Genomic DNA, 21,507 nt, shown 5'->3' on the forward strand with positions numbered 1-21,507 from the left:
GATGATGAGGAGTGGATTGTTTACAACAATGTGGTGCGCAAACGGTCTTGGTCCCGACGTGATGATTCACCTCAAACGACATCGAAAGCAGACATTCATCAGAGGAAGGTTATGCTCTCAGTGTGGTGGGATTTTAAAGGTGTCATGTTTTTTGAGCTCCTACCAAGGAACCAAACAATCAATTTTAATGTGTACTGTTGGCAATTGGACAGTTTGAATGAATCCATCATCCAGAAACGTCCAGAGCTCGTTAATTGTAAAGGAGTTGTGTTCCATCATGACAACGCGAGACCACACACAAGTTTGATCACCCGTCAAAAATTATTGGAGCTTGGATGGGATGTGTTGCCACATCCACCATACTCGCCTGACCTTGCACCATCAGACTTCCACTTGTTTTGCTCTCTTCAAAACTCCTTGTGTGGTATAACGTTCAACTCAGATGAGGCTGTAAATCAGCACCTTGTTCAGTTTTTCGCAAATAAAGACAGGTCTTTCTATGAACGAGGAATTCTGAAGTTCACTGAAAGATGGCAAAAGGTTATCGAACAAAACAGGCAATATATCATTGATTGATCTTTGTTCTTTATATAAATAAATCACCTTTGAAAAACACTGACAAAATACGTCATGACTTTTCCAACAACCCAATAGTTGGCATAGTTACTGACTTGCTATATTTCTCTTTTTCCTACTTCCTCCCTCACTATCATTTATGGCCTCATGGTTTCAATGATTAGTTCTATTCTAGAAACTCTTTTTTTTTTTTTTTAAGCTGAGCCATCCATCCTGCCACCTGTTGGCAGCTCAGCGGCAGCTCAACTCAGGCTGGGAATCAATCCGGCAACCCTGCTGCTCAGAGCTCGCACTCTTGAGCGAGCTCTTAACCAACTGAGCCACTCGGCCGGCCCTTAGAAACTCTTAAACCTATCTCACCTCACACATGGGTAAACAAAACTCATCCACCTGCCCTCAAATTACCTGACATCTCTCCTCTTTTTCCACTATTGTTCCTTTATCCACGAGTTATCTTCAATGTCTCCCTTCCATTTATCCTAACAGGTCTCTACCTATTAAATCATGCTTCAAGATACCTCCAAAATGTGTTCATTCCTTGCAACTTTCTTTGCCTTCACCCTAATCCAGACCAAAAGGGCCTCACAACTGGACTTTAGCAATGTCCTGAATGGGATTAGGGTTCATCTGTCCCCATCCTTCTGCCCCGCTTTCTAGGCTACTCACTGTGCCAATCAGTGCAAGATAAGGAAAGGGGACCTGAGCTTGACATCAGGGGCCCAAGAGTAAATCTCCTCTCTGCCCCCTCAGATGTGACCTTCCACATATTTCTGTCCGGTCTTTAGGCCTGGGAATTTCCTCATCTGTAAAATGGCAAGCTGCACTATCCAGATGGGCTCTCTTGTAACTCTAACCATCTCCTATTCTGACGTGTCTTTGCTCAGGGAACAGCAGTGACCACCTCGGTAGCATGCCTCCGCCCCTCCAAGATCACAGCTGTCACCCACTGTCTCCCAGCTTGCACTGTCCCCTACATCCTGATTGCTTACTTTATCATATCCCTAACGAGCCCCAGTCTTTCCACTGTAAGTGTCAGTTCCTTGTTTTGTTGTTCTCCTTCATTTACAAATTATTCATTTATGGAGTGACTGCTAATCCACAAAGTACTTTGCCAGGTCCTGGGAATAACGAGGTAAAAGACATAATCCTTGCCCTCAAAGAATTTACCATTTTATTGGAGATATGGGTAAGTAACAAACATATAGAAGCGCGGCAAGTGCTATGCTAAAGAACTTAATATGTCCTAGTTGTTTGGGGGCAGAAAGCAGCATCACTTAAGACTGAATGCATAAAAAGGCTTCAAAAAGGATGTGCTACATACAAGCTGAGTCCTTCAATCTTAAAAGAGAAAATAAGGATTAATGGGATGGCTGAGTGGCTCAGTTGGTTAAGCGTTAGCATAAGAGCACAAGCTCTGAGCAACAGGGCCACCAGTTCAATTCCCACATTGGCCAGTGACGCTGTGCCGGAGCTGAGCTGCCGCTGAGCTGCTAAAAGGTGGCAGGATGACTCAGCTGGTGAGAGCACGTGCTTCTAACAAGACTGCCTGTTTGATGGTGGGCTAGGCCCGCCTGCAAGTAAGACTGAACTCAGCACCTTGAACTGAGCTGCTGCCCGGATGGCTCAGTAGGTAGAGCATGCGCTCTTAACAACAAGGCTGCTGGTTCAACTCCCACATGGGATGGTGGCTATGCCCACCCGCAACTAAGATTGTACACAGCACCTTGAGCTTACAGGCCACAAGCTGCCGATGGGCAGCCAGATGGCGACTGGCACCCTCCACAACTAAGATTAAAGAACAACAACTTGGCTGGTCCCACTCCCCAATTCCCCAACACTGTTCCCCTCCCTCAATTCCCCAATTAAAAAAAAAAATAAGATTAAGGAGGAAAGAAAGCGTGTCCTATTGGTACCTTGAGAAGTGGAGAAGTGAAGTTAAAGTTTATTAGAAAAGGGCACAGTGGGCCAAGAGCCCGATTGGAATACTGGAGTACAGTGGGCAAGAGGCAAGCAGTGAGGCTGCTCATGATGAATGGACGGGAATGTCACCCTAAAGAGTTTGGATTTTATCTGAGGAAAGAGTGAAGTATGGGCTGTACTTTGATTTTGACCATTTGTTTCCTGGTCTGTTATTGGGAAAAGGTGGTTGGTTTGGGGTCACTGAAATGTTCAATACTGATGCAAGGAAAATCCAGCAGGGGGAAATGGTGGCCTGCCAAAAATTGTCCTGGCTACTGGTTGGTCCACTAAAGCGCCAATGTGGCCTCATCGAGCTAAATGCCTTCACCCCGCCTAGGGTCCACCATCAACCTCCGGCCGCCGCCGTATCACAAAGAGCAAGACCCCAGGAAGCCTCAGGGGAGGACACTTCCGGAGACATCACGAGATTTCCCGTGAGCCGCGGCCAGACCAGGAGCGTCTGGTCGCCTGGCAACCGCGCCCGGGCTGCTGAAGAATCGGGCTCTGGAGAAGTTTACCAAACGTGAGTTATTGTCCCGGCTCATCCTGCGTCGCGGGTGAGGTGCCTTCAGGGAAAAAACGTGGGGACAGAGGAAACCCTAGAGTCAGGTTTCTCCAAATTGCCTGCCAGCAAGACTTTCCTGGGGCGCTTGTTAAAATGCAGATCCCTGACCCTTATCTCGAGACATCTAGAATTTCTAGAAAAACAGTCTGGACGTCTGTATTTTAAAGAAATGGCTGTAATCAGGCAAGGTTGGGAAACAGCTCTAGAGGAGAGAGACACGGGTGGAGGAGGGGTGGCCGCGGAGTTGGGGAGCGGCGTCTGGGGGCGCGGACCTCTGTGTGACAAGGAGAAAAAACGCCAGCGATTTCGAGCATCTGGACGCCACTGAGCCTGGGGCTAGCTCGGGGAAATGTGCAAACCGAACTTGGAAACGTCCACCGCCACACCTGGCCAGTAGGAGCCCCAGGAGAGGAAAATCAAGGGGTCCACCAACATGGATTCCCAGAGCGCCTGTAAAGCAGCTCCAAGCTGTCCCCCACTGGCAGCGACCTGGCGAGTGAGCCCCGAGATAACAGAGATATCTGTATAGTAGGGAAAAAATATGAAAAAGCAGTTTCTCAAACTTTAGAAAATGAACTTCTTTTAAAAGAAAATCAGGGATACCCCACACGTGTTGACATAATTATTTTCATTATAATGTTCGAAAATGTACCCAAATCTAAACTAGGTTCAGCTTAAACTCCGGAAGCTTGTCATTGCTCCAAAACAAACTACAATACCAATGAAATTTAAATGGATATTATATTAACAAGATAAATGGTGGTGTTTTGATGAAACTAAATCCTCTTTTGGGGATCTGACTGCTACAATGCAGGCTCTTTGGATTTAAGTGTTCTCTGTTCTTGTGTGTTATGGGTTGATTCAATTCTTTTTCCACATTCAAGCCCCTGAAAAGTTTCCCTAAGGCTTCCTGATGAAGTCCATTGGCCTGCCCTTGGTTTAATAAATACTTCATTTATATATTACATTTGCCTCTTTTCTAATTATCTGAGAGAATTATTGTAAACTTATTTCTATACAAACATAAATATATACACTGGAGCCTAGAGACAAAATCCATTTATAGACTAGTTATTCATAAGGATTCAGATATTCCAAAATTTCTGTTTTAGGCTAGGTTAGAAAGCACAGCCTAAAGCAAAAACTCATGTGATAACACTTTTGGGGGGTTGTTATCTCAGGGAAGCAGGAGAGAGGGGGGAAAAAAGAATGAGACAGAGATGGAGGGAGAGAAAATATAAGACGGTATGTAACCCAGAAGACCACAACATGCTTTCAGAGGGACGTTTTGAAATGGCTGTGTCTCCTAAAAATCCATGGGGTTGGGGTGGGGAGGAGAGAGAATAAATCATTCATGGCTCTTGTCTCTCATTGGTCAATGTTACCCCACAAGGCATCGCGCCCCTGATTGTACAGGGTCACTCCTGCATAGCCACTTGGGCAGCAGTCTCCTGCCTCAACTGTAAGGGAGAAACCCTGGGGTGTATAACCTCTTTAAGATTTGCATTTCACCATAGTTATCAGTGTAAAAAAGATATTTGAAATTTCTAAAAAAAGTTCTAACATTTTAATATATGGGCCAAAGAAATCATATTTTTTAAATGTACAACCTGGAAGGAGCCATCCTTAGTTTTAAACCCTCAAGAGGCTCTTTCAAATGTGCTAAGATGACAGACATGTGAGTAGACCATAAAAGCAACATTGCAAAAGCAAAATAAAATAAAACACCCAAAGATTTGTCATTAGAATAAATTTCTTACAATGGAATTTTATACAGCAGCACAAATATTCAAGAGCTGCACACATCAACTCTGATGATTCTTACAAACAAAACATTAAGCAAAGAAAAAAAACTAGTCAGAATAATGCCATTTATGACATGTAAAAATGTAAAAAACAATAGTATATGTTGTTTAGGTATACATACATTTGTAGTAAAAGTATAAAGATATGAATAGGGATGTCTAAATTTAAGATAAACTCTAAAATAGGAGAGTGGAGAAGGAGAAAGGTATAGAGGGGTTCCAAATGTATTTGTAGTGTTTTATATTTTAGCTGACTTGTGGGTCCATGGGTGTGGTGTTATTCTTTACACTTTTATGATGATATATTTTGTGACATATTTTTAAGGCAAGATTAAGAAAAGTCAGCTTCAAATAAAGAAACAAAAACTCATAGACACAGACAACAGTTTAGTGGTTACCAGAGGGTAAGGGGAGATGAGGGTGGTAGAAGAGGGTAAAGGGGGTCAAATATATGGTGATGGAAGGAGAACGGACTCTGGGTGGTGAACACATAATGCAATATATAGATGATGTATTATAGAATTGTGCACCTGAAACCTATGTAGTTTTGTTGACCACTGTCACCCCAATAAATTTTTTTAAGTTTTTTTACTGGGGAACAGCCATGGTCATTGGTTACACGTTGCTTTCATGCTACAATGGCATAGTTGATACTTTTAATGAGGGTGCAGCTCACAGTGGCCCATGCGGGGATTGGACTGGCAACCTTGGTGTTATCAACACCACGATCTAACCAACTAAGCCAACCAGTCACCTCAATCCCAATAAATTTTAATTAAAAAAAGTTAGCTTTACTTAATTAGAAACTTTGCCCAGAATATTACTGTTGTGTTTGAAATTTGATCTGTAAACAATAATCTTTCATGTCCAGAATACCACACAAACTGAGGTGTTTGGTTGGTGAAATCCCAGATACATTGGAATAATAATGCTCAATTTTAAACTGTATTTTTGCTTATATTTTTGATGAGAATATAAAGCACAATTGGAGAAACTGGGGTATGTATCACTTACATAGCTGTACTTCTGGGATGACTGCAAAAAATGGGTTATCTCAAACTATGAACTACATATGCATATCTTACATACAGCAATATTTTATTAATAGTATGTTCCCCTTATTTAACGGCCCTAATATATTCCAGTTGAAAGAATGAAGTGAACAGTGTTAACCGCATCTGTGAACAAAACAGTAGAATAATAATGATAGATAACATTTATTGATCTATGTACCAGGCACTGTGCAGAACACTATATGCATGATTATCTCATGTCATCCTTACAATATCTCTTGGAAGTATTAAGTACCATTATTAACCTAACTTTATAAGAAACTGAGGGAACATGCCCAAGATTGCCTAACCTTAGTGAGCAATGAAGCCAAAACTTGATCTCAGGCAGTCTATATGGAGAAATACTACATCATGTTGCCTCTTTATGGGTTATACCTGAAGTAACAACAAAGTTTCAAAGCCAGCCCCATTTTCAAGCATTTTGCACCATTGACCTACGTATACACTCAAGGTTTCACACCATTTGTTCTGATTTGGGGATTTAGTAAATGTGATCACCATGGGCACTATGGAAAAAGGAGCCAAGAGACATGGTCTCATTCCTAACTGCCACTAACTAGAGCAGTTTGAGACAATTCTCTGGGCCTTACTTACTTCAGGAGAAAGCACTAGATGATATTCCTTGAGGTCTTTTTCAACTCCGAAGGAGAAAAATAATACTTTAAAAGATGCTCACAGCTAGTGACGTCAGCATCATGGCAGAGTGAGAAGACTCCTTTGATTCTCCCCTTAAACTTACAAGTCAGACAGCTATAACTCAACAAAGGATCCCCTACAGAACACACAAACATGCCTGAAAAATCCATGCATTGGGACATCTGAATCATTATTCACAATAGCCAAGACATAGAAACAACTTTAGTGTCCTTTGACAGATGATTAAATAAAGAAGATGTGGTACATATGTATAATGGAATACTACTCAGCCATAAAAAACATGAAATATTGCCATTTGTGATAATATGGATGGATCTTGAGAGTATTCTACTAAGTGAAATAAATCAGACGAAAAAGGACAAAAACTATGATTTCATTCATATTGAGATATAAAACAAAAAGCAACAAATAAACAAAACAAAAAAACTCATAGATACAGACAACAGAATGGTGGTTACCAGAGGAGGAGGGTAGGGGAGAGGACAAAATGGGTAAAGGGGGACAAATATATGGTGATGGAAGGATGCCAGACTTCCGGTGGTAAGCACACAATAGAGTATCCAGGTGTCGTATTATAAAGTTGTATAACTGAAATTTATATAATGTTATTAACCAATGTTATCCCAATAAATTTAATTTTTTTTTAAAGATTTTATTGGGGAAAGGGAACAGCGCTGGGGAATCGGGGGAAGGGGAACAGACAAGTTGCTGTCCTTTTGTTCTTCAGTCTAGTTGTGGAGGATGTTGCTTCACTGGCCCAAGTTGGCACCATCATTGCGCTCTTCCCGGGTGAGGCAGATCAGTCGCCGGCTTCTGGACGGCCGCTCACTGCGGCTGCTGGCCGCTCACGCTGGCTGCTGGCCACACACGGTAGCCCATGGCAACCCACTGCAGCAGGGGCTGCAGCCTATGAGTCAGCCAGCTCCAGGTCGAGCTGTTGTTCAGCATCTTAGCTGTAGAGGGCAGTGTCACTGGTCCTCATATGTGGGATCCGAACTGGGGCCCTCTGGCATCCCAAGGCAGTTCTTAACCAATGCGCCACTCGGCCGGCCCTAAATTTAGTTTTTTAAAAATTAAATTAAAAAAGATGACCACAGGGCCGGCCGAGTGGCGCATTGGTTAAGAGCTGGCTTGGGACACCAGCTCTAAGCATCAGGGCCCCGGTTCGGATCCCACATGAGGGCCAGTGACACTGCCCTCTACAACTAAGATGATGAACAACAGCTCAACCTGGAGCTGAGCTGCCGTGAGTTGCCAGCAATGGCATAGGCTGAAGCCCCTGCTGCAGTGGGCTGCCATAGCTACTGTGTGTGGCCAGCAGCCAGCATGAGCGGCCGGCAGCTGGTGTGAGCAGCCAAGAGCCACCGTGAGCGGCCATCCAGAGGCCAGTGACCGATCTGCCTCACCCGGGAAGAGCCCAATGATAATACCAACATGGGCCAGTGAAGCAACGTCCTCCACAACTAGACTGAAGAACAAAACGACAGCAACTTGTCTGTTCCCCTTCCCCCAATTCCCGAGCACTGTTACCCTCTCCCAATTCCCCAATAAAATCTTTAAAAAAAAAAAAAAAGATGACCACAGTAACAGTTCACTATTAGGGAAAGAAAAAGATTTAAAGGTAAAAGTGAACGAGCATTGTGTATTTAATTTATTTTGGTATTTTAAAATTTTTTATAAAAAGAATTAGGTCTATAAACTTAGAAAACAACCTAAATGTCTCTAAAAATGTCTATGACCTACCTTATCAAATAGTTTTATATAAGAAAAAGAGTAAGTCAAAATAATGTTTCCTAAATTGCTATGTACATTATACTCCTTTTTTTCTTTAATTTTTAGAAAGTTGGACATGACATAATACCTAAACCTGCTTCTTGACATGGCATCAGATCAGAGCTATTGCTGAGAGTTTGATTTATAGAGAAATCATGGTTCGTCTGACCTTGGATCTCATTGCCAAAAACAGCAATCTTAAACCTCGGAAAGAAGAAAGCACTTCACAATACCTGAAGAAAATAACTCACATAAATTTTTCAGACAGAAATATAGATGCAATTGTGAGAATTCTGATATTATTTTCTGTTTTTATATAATTAAGAATGTAAAGTTTAGAAATTGGTGTCAGGATATATCTTCTTTTTAACTATATTTTTATTATACTTATTAACTAGATTTTCATTAGCCAGCTTTATACTGGTGTTTGATTTTAATTTCCTGCTCGTGATGTTAAACTTATTAAATCTATAAAATATACCATTGTGATGGTTAAAAACTCTATAGTGTAGCAAGCTAGATTTAAAGGTGTATGTTGGAAAATAACTTCAAAGAGAATTACTTATATATAATTCCAGAACCTTGGGATATGAATTTTTTAACGTATTGAAATATTAAGAATTAACTATGTGAGTACCATATTTCAAAACTTTAACAGTGAAATCTTTTTCGCACGTAATTTAACTGGTTAGGTAAATGTAGGTTATACTATGTCAGTTCTATCAGGCAAGATTATGTTTACTTAGATATACTCTGAAACTACATTTTCTCTGTTTTAAGCCAACTCTTGGCTTTAATTGGGAAATTTTAGGCAACAATAACCCACTTAGGCCATTCGTATTGGTATCCATTGTCTACAATAAAATGCTAAAGTCTATATGTATAGATGAGAGACAATTTCCCGGAAACATATAAGCTACCTGAGGCTAAGGATCATATCTGCTTTCTTCACATCATCCTACATCCCCCATCCAATACTGTGCCTGACTCATAGTAAGTGCTTAATAGATATTTATTGAGTGAATAAACAAATGAATAAAAAACAGCAAAGCCCCAGTCAAAATTGTCCATTAGGACAATTGCTTTTGTTCTGTTTTGTTTTACAGAGACCCTACTCAGCTCCCATTCTATATCCCTTTCCAGTTTCCTGGTGATCCTTCTTCCCAGGAATCCAATTGCCAAAACCCCATGTTTCTCTTATTTTGACCAAAGCTCTCCACATCATTACACCATATACAGGCTGCTTTCTCCAGAGCCTCTATTTAATGTTCTTTGGCCCCTCACAATCAATGTTCCTTCACTGTGGATGACCTGTGTTAGGAAAAAGGCAAACTGGTATAAAGTAATTCACACTAAGAATAATTTGTAAATTTACAGTTCCCAAGATGTGGCTGTATTTTAAAAGATCTTACTTAATGAAAGCTGAGATTTTTTTGAGCAAAACTTCATTCTATCTCTTGCCTACTCAGCCTAGGCTCACTCTACCATCACACAAGAAATGACAGCCTTTAAAAATACCTTTAATTATTTTCTTATCTCAAAAGTAATTGCTGTTCTTTGTATAAGTACATATAAAAGAAAAACATTAACTTGTAATTTCTATCCTTCAGAGAAAACCACTATTAACATTTAGATAATGTCCTTTTTTCTAGGCATATATAATTTTACAACAGTGGGTCAACGAATGTAATGTTCTCATTTTATTATGAGATCTATAAGATATTAGTAGAGAAACTAAAGGATATTTAATGATTATATGGTATTCACTTTAGTAGCATTATCATAGTTTATTAATCCATTGTTCTTGAATATCTAGATGACTTCCAATTTTCAGAATTATAAATCACAACAGTTTACTGCCAATTCTACAGAAAGATTAAGCCATGATTTATAATGTTGGAGCAATAATCTATTAAATGCTTCAACTTCCAGAGGAGCCTAATTGCTTCCATGGAAAATTGCTTGCACTGGGAAAATCTTAAAATACAATTTTATTGATATAGTTACAGAATGCTAAAACCTAGAACTAATTTTGTAATCATCCTAGTCTTCTTTGGACTGTGCTCAGAACAAAGAAACACTGTTCTTTTATATTAACCTTATTATAGAATAACTAAGGGAAAAACTTTCTTAAAAACAAACTTCTAAATTTTCAAGAGAAATTAAGCATGACTTCTTTTTCTTTTCCTTTTAGGACGACCTCTCTCTTTGCAAAAATCTTAGTGTTTTATATTTGTATGATAACCGTATTAGTCAAATCACTAACTTGAATTTTGCCACAAACCTGACCCACCTGTACCTGCAGAACAATTGTATTTCATGTATAGAGAACCTCGGGTCCTTAAAGAAACTGGAAAAACTGTAAGTCCTTTTTTAAAGTAATGTAATTGTTTGAAATCATTACAGTAATATGTTTACCTGTAGGTATCTCCATTCTCTGCAGTTTTGTGAAACAGGCCTCCACATTTTTATTCTCTTTTAGTATCATTAGTACAAAATACATTGTTACAAATGTAATACCTGACAATTAGTGTTTTCACAAGCCTGGTGTGCTTTCCTTTTGCAGGAAGCAAGTTGTCTGAAGTGCTTATAGGTATATTAAAAGTATCCTTACATAGTAGGCTCACATGTGGAAGCTTCCATGAAATGAGTTGAGACTTTCAGAATCACACATCTCAAAAAGGCAGGGTCATAGAACTGATAATACTGATGTAGATTTGATTGTAAAAAAGGCATTTACTGCCTATAATGATTTAAACAAGGAAGACTGGTTGACACAATTTCCCCAGATTGTTAGAATTATCAGTGCTCCCAAAATCGGACCAGGGGCCTCAGAATGGGGAGATAGGAGTGAGGTGGGAAATGCTTATTAAAAATGCAGATTGCTGGGTTCTAACCTAGAGAGCCAAATCAGAATCTCTGGGAGTTAGGCCCACAAATCATTTTTAAACCTACAACCCAGGTTATTCTTCCGCACCCTAACCCGAGGAACACTAGTAGATAGCTTAATAAGGACTAGTCCAATTCTCTCACTTAAAAAAAACATACTTCTTAGACTACATTATCATATAATGTAGTAAGAATCATTAGATACATTTTTCATTGGTTCAATATAAAGAGAACATTCTGCATGTATGATTTTCACGCAGCGCAATGATTTTATTATGTTTTTATCATGTTTACAGACCATGATGTACTCATAATTGTCTACTTAGAATTACGCCTTATATTTACAGGTATCTGGGAGGCAATTACATTGCTGTTGTTGAAGGTTTAGAAGAATTAGAAGGACTAAGAGAGCTTCATGTTGAGAGTCAGAGGCTTCCGCTTGGAGAAAAGCTTCTCTTTGATCCAAGAACTCTTCATTCTCTGGCAGTAAGGCAACATTTGAGTATTCTTTTTTTTTTTTTTTAAGATTTTTATTGAGGAATTGGGGGAATGGGAACAGTGCTGGGGAATTGGGGGAAGGGGAACAGACAAGTTGCTATCGTTTTGTTCTTCAGTCTAGTTGTGGAGGACGTTGCTTCACTGGTCCAAGTTGGCACCATCATTGCACTCTTCCCGGGCGAGGCACATCAGTCACCGGCTTCTGGCTGGCCACTCACTGTGGCTGCTGGCCGCTCACGCTGGCTGCTGGCTACATACGGTAGCCCATGGCAACCCACTGCCACAGGGGCTGCAGCCTACGCCATTGCCGGTGACTCACGGCAGCCCAGCTCCAGGTTGAGCTGTTGTTCAGCATCTTAGCTGTGGAGGGCAGTCACTGGCCCCACATTTGAGTATTCTGACAAAGCATATCGTGATTTATAGTTATAATGGAACAAGAGGGCTGGCCAAGTGGCTCAGTTGGTTAAGAGCTCACTCAAGAGTGCGAGCTCTGAGCAACAGCGGTTCGAGTCCTGGCCCGAGCTGAGCAGCCGCTGAGCTGCCAACAGGTGGCAGGATGGCTCAGCTAAAAAAATAAATAAAAAAAAATAATAATAAACAAATAATGGAACTAGAAGGTGGTGACGGTATATTTGCACACTGTACCTACTCTGCATGTTTATCTGGCCAACTGAGAGTTTATCTGAGGGCTAAGCCTAATTTTCCCGCATAATTTCTCAGAGACTCAGCAGCTATGAAGTGGAGATAATACCTGCCTTAGGGAAACTGGAAAGATCAAAGAAAGGATTTGAAGAGGTTATGTAAACTTTCAAGTTCTAACACAGATGTTAATTCATTCATAAATTCCATCTTGGTGTGATGATCACGACTCAAAATTTAAAATTCTAGGAAAAACCAAAGGAAAGAGATATGCACCATTATTTGGCAAATTTTAAACAACCTATAGAACCACTACAATGTTAAATCATTTTCTCACTGGATTCAGATTTGATTGTAGGTTGCACTACATACAGCTCTGCCTCATCAGGAGCAGGTAGATCTGGGAGCAAGGGATTTGCTGCTCTGCTGTCACCTGACAATTGTTCACATCGCATGGCGGTGTCACAATGAGTTAAGAAGCCAGGGGGTGCCACGGAAGTTTTTGCTAATCCTCAAAACAGTATTTGTTTGGATAGCTACCTTCAATTTTGGGGCTAGGGGTGGAAATGGAACATGGTTGTTGCATTTAAAGATTTTGTTGATTTTCTTTTAGAGGGCCCAGAAATGGAGGGCAGTATAAAGTTTCTGAACCAAATATATAACAATTAAGGGACAGTGCTTTAAATTGAGAAAAAAAAAAAAAAAAGAAGTGACCAGGTTTCTACCCTACCCCTCTGTTCTTTCCAGAGAATCAACTGCCTCAGCCCAACCTCAACTGATCCAATAGACTGACCCCGCTTGTAGATGGCTTGCTTTACTACAAAACGCCAATGAAAATATATATTTTTTTTTAAGATTTTTTTTTTTAATTGGGGACTGGGGGAAGGGAACAGCGTTGGGGAATCAGGGAAGGGGAACAGACAAGTTGCTGTCCTTTTTGTTCTTTAGTCTAGTTGTGGAGGATGTCGCTTCACTGGCCCATGTTGGTATTATGATCATTGTGCTCTTCCAGGCTGAGACAGATTTGTTGCCGGCCATTGGACAGCCACTCATGGTGGCCCTCGGAAGCTCACAGCAGCTCTCCCCAGCTGTGGGCCGCTCACAGTAGCTCATGGTGGGCCACTGCAGCAGAGGCTGCAGCCTACGCCGTCGCCAGTGACTCTTGGCAACCCAGCTCCAGGTCGAGCTGTTGTTCACCATCTTAGCTGTAGAGGATGCAGCGTCACTGGCTCATGTGGGAACCAAACCGACGGCCCTGCTGCTCTGAGCTCGCACTCCCATACCAACTTTTACCACCTGAGCCACTCAGTCAGCCCATAAAATATGTTTGCTTACAAAATTTTTGCATTTTGTATTCAAGCAGATTCCTAAATTCTAAATATAAGGCATAATTTTTTAAGCTGTACTTCAAGTCCTAAAAAGTGTCGGAAAGTATGTTCTGTATATATTAGCTGTGTGTGGACACCTGGGAGGTAGACTCCATCTTAGCAGAGATTCCTCGGCCTGAGATTTTAAGATGGCTTTAATTTAGTGTTGTCCTAATGCCATAAATTGTCCTCATTAAGAGCTAATGTTGAAATTCTTGTTAATTAGCTAATTATTGTTCTAAGTGGCTTCTGGGCACATGGAACATCAAGAGAATCCTATATAGAGAGATAAAGAATAAAAATAAATACCAAATATTCTTTCATTTTTGGTCAATGTTTCCTATTTTGAAAAACTAAGACAAAAGCAATTTCTTCCTATGTAAATACATATCTTAGTGACATTTAACACAAGATGAAACTTGCTTAAACTGAAATAAGTACATTTTCTACATTATGTTATTTGTTTATTGGGGCACCTTTTTTCTTTGCTTCTTGATTCTTGGCTTTTTTCTATAACTTTCTCTTACATCCTAATCAAACTTATGAAAAATAGTAAGTTATATCTAAAGTTCCATCTGAAAAACATATGACATAGAAACAAAATCTCTGTGCCTTTTTTGTTTTCTTGCCTAAAGAATAAAACAGCCTGAACTGATACATCTTAAATTTTTTCACGGATTAGGATTTCTGATTCCTATATATAGTATTTAATTAGACTATTAACTAAAACCAATTTAATTATTTTCTTACAGAAATCCCTCTCTATATTGAATATCAGCAATAATAATATTGATGACATAAGAGACTTAGAAATACTGGAGAATCTTAATCAGCTCATAGCAGTTGACAACCAACTTCTACATGTGAAGGTAGTGTAAAGAAAAATTAATTTTAAAATATTGACCTGAAGTTGTGATTGAAATAGCTATAAAATGTATTACTTTTAAAACTATTTTAGGTTTTTTTCTAAAACTAGCTTATAACTCTCTACTTCATAATGTATTTACTTGCATAATTCTTCCCTCTTACCTGGTTTTCCCTTCCATACCCCAATGCCTCCGTCCCTCACCAACTGAAAAAAAGTTCCTTTGAGAAGGAAGCATTTGCTTTTTTTCCTCTCTGTTTTATGTTTCCATCAAATATTTCCCTCTAGAGACTAGATTTCTTGTCCCTTCATTCTAATCTGCTAATGAATGAGTTTCTAGTAAGTGTGACTAGACCTGAACTCTCTCCTGGCTGTTCCTTCTTAGGGAAGCACCTTGAACTTGAACTTGTTCTAATTTGAATTAGCTATTATTTATGTCATGTTATATCATATCATGCCACATTCATTCAATTATTCCCTCGTTCAATTATGTATTGGACACCTTCCTATTTGTCAGGCACTGTACTACTTGGTATAGAACAGAGAAAGGAAGAATACAGTCCCGGAGCTCAAAAATCCCACAGTCAACAAGTAACAAGACCCTTAGAGAAACATGTTGTAGGCACTGGAGATACCTTGATAAATACGACAGATGAGGTCTCTGGCTTCAAAGAGCTTACATTACAGTGAGACAGGGTAGGGAATGGCCAGAGAAGATTGTGAAAAGTGCTACAAAGGAATTAAGTAGGAGGACAAAATGGAAAAATCAGGTTATCAAGAAAGGCCTCTGAGAAAATGACATTTATGCTGAGATCTAAAGGATGAGAAAGAAATCTGTGCAGAGAGCTAGAAAGAACATGCCTGTCATCGGGAAAAACAGATACAAAGGCTCTACACACTTTAAATATAAAAATATATAAAAGTAAAATGATGGGGAAATAGATGCAATACAAACACAAATAGGAAAAGAAAATAGCTGGAGTGGCTATATTAAGATAACACAAAATAGACTTCAGGACAAGAAATATTACCAGAGATAGATCCAGAAAATTTTATAATGATAAAGAGTGTCAATTAATCAAGAAAACAGCAATCTTCAATATTTATGCACCAAATTAACAAAGCTTCAAACATATGTATGAAGCAAAATGACAGAAGTAAAAGGAGAAATAGACAAACCCATACTTATAACAAATTTCAACACTCTTCTCTCAGTAGTTGATAGAACAAGTAGCTGGTAAATTAGTAAGGATATAAGATTGCTACAACACAGCCAACCAAATTGATCTAATTGATTCTTGTACAACATTCCACCTAACAATAGCAATTGGAACATTCACCAAAAGTCCATATACTGGGCCATATAGGAAGCCTCGAAAACTTTAAAGAACTGAAATTCTACAGAGTATATTGTTTGACCACAATGGAATTAAATTAGAAAGGAATAAAGGGAAAATATCTTTAAAATCTCCAAATATTTGGAAATTGAAAAACACATTTTTTAATAACCACCAGGTCAAACAAAAAACGACAAGGGGAATTAGAAAATAATAGACCAACCAAAAATGAAAACAAAACATTTGAAAATTTGTGTGATGCAGTAACATAGTGCTTAGAGGGGAATTTATAGCTCTGAATGCTTACATTAAAAAAGAAGGAAAGGGCCGGCCGAGTGGCACGATGGTTAAGAACTGGCTTGGGATGCCAGAGGGCCCCCGGTTCAGATCCCACATATGAGGGCCAGTGACACTGCCCTCCACAGCTAAGATGCTGAGCAACAGCTCAACCTGGAGCTGGGCTGCCATGAGTCGCTGGCGACAGGCATGCGCTGCAGCCCCTGCTGCAGTGGATTGCCATGGGCTACCGTGTGTAGCCAGCAGCCAGCGTGAGCCGCCAGCAGCTGCAGTGAGCGGCCGTCCAGAAACCAACCGGCAACTGATCTGCCTCACTCAGGAAGAGTGCAATGATGGTGCCAACTTGGGCCAGTGAAGCAACATCCTCCACAACTAGACTGAAGAACAAAATGACAGCAACTTGTCTGTTTCCCTTCCCCCAATTCCCCAGCACTGTTCCCATCCCCCCAATTCCCCAATAAAAATCTTTAAAAAAAAAAAAAAAAGGAAAATTACCTAAGCTCCCACCTCAAGAAGCAATAAAAACAAATGCAAATTAAATTCAAAGTAAGTGGAAGGAAGGAAATAAGATAACTAACAGCAGAAATCAATGAAATAGAAATATAGACAACCAAAACAATTTGACAGTTTCTTACAAAGTTAAATATGTGACTCAGCAATCATATTCTTAGGTATTTACCCAAGAGAAATGAAAACCTATGTTCATACAAATACCAGTATGCAAATCTTTATACAGTGACTTTATTTGTAATTTTGGAAACAACCAAGTTTCCCTCAGTGGGGAATGGATATACTGTGTTCCAGGCAACGGAGTATCACTGAGCAATAAGAAGGCATGAACTACTGATGCACACAACAGAACGGACAAATGTTAAAAGCATTACACTGAGCAAAGTAAGCCAGACAAAGAGAGTATATACTATATGATTCCATGTATATGAAACTCTTAAAAAGTAAAAAATGTGTATAGTCATAGCAGATCAATGGTTACTTGATGGGAATGTGAAGAGACTGACTGGAAAGGGCCATGAGCAAATTTTTTGTGATGATGAAAAATGTTGTCTTGATTATAGTGGTTGTTATATGGATGTACAGTAATACCTTAGTTTGCGAGCATAATTCGTTCTGGAAACAAACTACTCGTATTGCAAGACATCGCTCATTTACGACGTTAAAATGTATTAGAAACGTTTGCTCATCTTGCAGAACACTCGCAAACCAAGTTACTCGCAAACCAAGGTTTTACTGTATATGGTTTGGTCATTTAAATGAATACATTTTGCTGTATGTAAATTATAACTCAATAAAGCTAATTTAAAAATAATAGTAGAGGGGGTGAGAGGGCAGTAGATGGGGATGGGGGGTTGTTACTTTGTGAGGGTGAAAAGGATAACTATTACGTTATTCTGTACACCTGAAACTAACAATAAAATGTTAAAAAATAAATAATAAAAATAATAGTAGAAAAATTTTCAAAACCAAAGAACATGAGTTACCAGATTGAAACCACCTCCCAAGTGCCAGCACAGTGGGTGAAAACTGACCCACACCCAGGTCCATCCTTACAAGTTTTTAGGACACCAGGATAAGGAGCTCCTAAAAGGCTCCTACAGAGAAAAAGGAGATAGAAAGAATCAAGAGTCAAAATGGAATCAGAATTATCAGACCTTTCAATCTGGAAGACCGTAGAAAAATATCTTCAAAATTTTGCGGTAAAAATATTCTCAATCTAGAGTTATATACTCAGTCAATTTTTCAATTGTTAGGTATAAAATATTTTTAAACATGCAAGCTCTCAAAAAATTTTACATCCTGCATACTCTTTCTCAGGAAGCTCTTGGAAAATGTGTTCCACCTAAACAGGAGAGAAATCAAGGAAAAGGAAAGACATGGCATCTAGAAATAGGAGAAATGCTAAGGAAATTCTCAGAATGAACTGAAGGGAATTTGAAGTGAAGTCCTAGGTCAGATCTACCAGCACAGGTTGCAGCAGGCTGACTTGGTGATTAATGCATAGAAAACTAAGCAAATAAATAACCAACCAATTTTTAACTCCAGGGAAAATAATCATAGTACATCAAGTGGTCTAGCTCTGAACAATTTCAAGTGAGCTTAATAATCTAGTCAATGAATATTAATCTGATTAACAATTTTAGTACATCTCTATTGACAGCATGGGGAGAAAAAAGTATAAAGGGGTAGCAGTAGTACTTATGAAAATTAAATCATCATCTTCCATAGTAGGAATTCAGTAGATAAATATCTAAGATTTAAAAATCAATCAACTGCAGTTGTTATTTAGCAGTGTGGAGGAAAGTGTGTATAGAAATAGCTGAAAAAGTCGAAAGTGGTTTTGTTATAAGCCCTAAGGTACTCTTTTAAGTTTTGTTATAAACCCTATGGTCTTATTTGATGTTTTAACTGTGTTGATTGCTTTGCTTTGCTTTTTAAAAATCTAATTTAAAAAATAGTGATTGGTGGATAAGGAACACCTGGTTAATAGAATTCTGTTATTGTATGCATATATCACCATATCCCCCATTAGACTGAGAGTCTTTAAGAGAAAGGAATTTCTGCTGATTTTAGGATTCCCTAGACTTCAGCTCAGTGCCTGGTCCACAGAAGGCATATACTACCTATTTATCAAATGAATGAATACAGGAACAATTAAAAATATATTCAACTATGTGAGGAAGAAATGCAGACCATTCAGCTACTTCTAGAGGCTGGAATATGCCAAGAGTTGCTTTTTGCTCCCATAGAGAGAAGATATCCAGGGAGTGAGGCTGAAACATCAAGTTCTTTTACTTCCAGCAAGAGGACACAGCAATTAAAAATGCCTAGACACAGTTTCTTGGAAGTCCGAATGTAGTTTGCCGGGGTTTCACTTGCAATGTGCTTTTGTGGCCTATTTGAAATCATCCTCTGAGGGCTTAACCAAAGGACATGTTGAAGGTCAGCGTCAGAATACTAGCTTGTTTGCCTGTCTGTATTCCTGGGGTCAGACCTCCATTTTTTGGCTTTAATTTTTCCGTTCTTTATGCTCATTGATTGAAGTTGCCCCAAAGCTGCTGACATCAAACCCTGTGCCACGGGAGAAAAAACTCAACATGCCATACAGGTCACTGACATCCATCCTAAAAGTCTTTGGCGGCAGACAGCTCTGTGCCATGGGGAAAAAGAAGTGGACATCATTAGAGAATCCTAACAAAACCACTCTAATTAGCCAAGGGTTTTAGCACTAGAGCAGCTGCTTTGATATGGACAAGCATTGGTTCTTCAAATGCACCTATAGAAAATACATGAAATAAGATAAAAGTGAAGAAATAATGGTCCCTTCGGTGGTTAAATAACTTTGAAACTTCCCATCAAGATTCTGGCTTGAGCAGTGAGAAAGAAAGAGATTTAAGAAAATTTAAAAGGAACACAGGTAACAAGGAAGAGTGCTACCATGGCAACTGAAACCCTGGAGCTCTGTGAAAGAAATAATAAGAAAAAGAAAAAGACACTTGTGTCACTGGCAAATACAAACATTCCTAAACGATGCCCAGGCCTTAGCCTGCTGAGGGCCCGAGGGCCACAGATCGGCTGCTATGTTAGAGCCAGGCAGAGGATAGCGGCCTAGAAGTTGGTTGGCCCAGGGGCTTCTACCCTTCCTGCTGTCTGAGATTTCATTCCCTTCCCTCTCGCTTCTACAGACCCACAGCTGCCAAGGACTCCTTCCCACCGGGATCCTCTAACCCTACCCTCATCTCTCCTAGTCCCTCATCCAGAGCTGGTCCAGGGCAGAGACTTAGGACAGGAGAGAGGGAGATGAAGGTAGCAGAGGAGGAAACAGAAGATAAATCCTGTCTTTCCCCTCTCTTTCCATGCTTGCAGCCCCTCGAATCAGCAACTTTCTCAAAATGGTTCCATATAATTTCCCCTTTATAATTCATGTCCTGCTTTTAACCTCAGGTCCCTTCATTCGTGTATGCATTCATTCATTTCATCTTATCCACTCGTTCAAAACACTTACCATGTGGCAGCACATGCTAGACAATGGGGGAGACAACTGTGGGCCAAAAAAAAAAATTTATGGTCCCTGGCCTCAAAGAGCTCTTAGTATTGAGGGGAAGAGAAACATTAAGCACATAATCACCCCAAAATATGTAAAATTGCACCTGTGGAAAATACTAAAAATAGAAGTATGTGGCCCTGAGAGGTTATAACGGGAATTTGCCTTAGTTAGGGGGCTCAGTGAAGGCTTCCCTTAGGAAGGGATTGCTGAGCTGAGCTCTCAGAGAACAGAAGAGCTTACCAGGTAAAGAGAATAGCATATGCAAAGGCCCTGGGGCAGGTGATAGATGATGAGGGATGGCAAAGATGAGGGACAGGAGGCAGGCGAGTGAAGGTGGAGCTTAGTGCATATAGAGGCTGGTGGGTACAAGTTGCACAGGTCATGACAGAGAGTTTTGTCTTTATCCTAAGAACCATGGGGAGCCACTGAAGGTATTTAAGCCAAGGTTAAGTAATTATGGATTAGCATATTGCAAAGACCAGTAGGGCTACAGTGTGGAGAACAGATTGGAAGAGGCCAGACCAGTCAGGAAGTGAGAGATGATGGAAAGTTGAATGGGGTTGGGGTGGAAATGAAGTGAGTGGGCAGATGGAGGAGTTGTTTAGGAAGCAGACTGGACGGGACTTGCTGGTGATAGAAGGAGTGTGGAAGAAGAAGTCAAGGACGGTTCCCTGGCTGCTGTCTTCCACAATGGAAATCAGGGGACTCAAGAGTCAGGCTTGGGGGAGAGGGAGAAGGCCATGAGTTTTGGCCATGTAGAGTGTAAAATGCCTTTTAAGTGTTCCCAAGAAACTATCACGCAGACAACTGGATACATGAGGCCGGAGCTCAGTGGACAGAAGAATGTGGGAGTCTTCAGCGTATTGGTTAAGTGGTCACCGAACCTGCCATCATGGGTGAAATTGCCGAGATATGGAGGGAGAGAGTGTATGATGAGATGCTTAGTGTGGCGTTCCCACGAAATCGGGTTCTTCCTCTCATGTACAGATGACCCCTCCTTCCTTGGTTGAATAGATGCTTTACTATTGTCATCAGTGTGGCCATTTTTGTTTCTGAAAAGGGTCTGCATATAAACCTAAAAAAAGAGAATGTGGTGGGTTATAGGAGAAAAACGTTTTTCTAGCCATGATTTCACCTTCTGCTGTAG

General features: G+C 40.0%; 1 protein-coding gene and 1 long non-coding RNA gene across 2 annotated transcripts in view; one reads left to right on the forward strand and one right to left on the reverse strand.

Annotated features, from left to right (window-relative positions):
• The first annotated feature begins 2,986 nt into the window (after positions 1–2,986).
• Positions 2,987–21,507, forward strand: part of PPP1R42 (protein phosphatase 1 regulatory subunit 42) — a 37,451-nt gene continuing 18,930 nt past the window's right edge. Inside the window, exons 1-5 of the mRNA XM_019630308.1 lie at positions 2,987–3,058; positions 8,475–8,692; positions 10,603–10,769; positions 11,645–11,783; positions 14,554–14,670. Of these exons, the coding sequence (XP_019485853.1) occupies positions 8,564–8,692; positions 10,603–10,769; positions 11,645–11,783; positions 14,554–14,670 (552 nt within the window). The 5' untranslated portion in view covers positions 2,987–3,058; positions 8,475–8,563. The remainder of the gene's footprint in view (positions 3,059–8,474; positions 8,693–10,602; positions 10,770–11,644; positions 11,784–14,553; positions 14,671–21,507) is intronic.
• The window catches only part of LOC109375107 (uncharacterized), a 45,124-nt gene continuing 41,332 nt past the window's right edge, over positions 17,716–21,507 (reverse strand). The window contains exon 4 of the long non-coding RNA XR_002122510.1: positions 17,716–21,435. This is a non-coding gene — a long non-coding RNA (uncharacterized LOC109375107). The remainder of the gene's footprint in view (positions 21,436–21,507) is intronic.

The sequence above is a fragment of the Hipposideros armiger genome, unplaced genomic scaffold (assembly GCF_001890085.2).
Source record: "Hipposideros armiger isolate ML-2016 unplaced genomic scaffold, ASM189008v1 scaffold_900, whole genome shotgun sequence".
Classification (NCBI taxonomy): domain Eukaryota; kingdom Metazoa; phylum Chordata; class Mammalia; order Chiroptera; family Hipposideridae; genus Hipposideros; species Hipposideros armiger.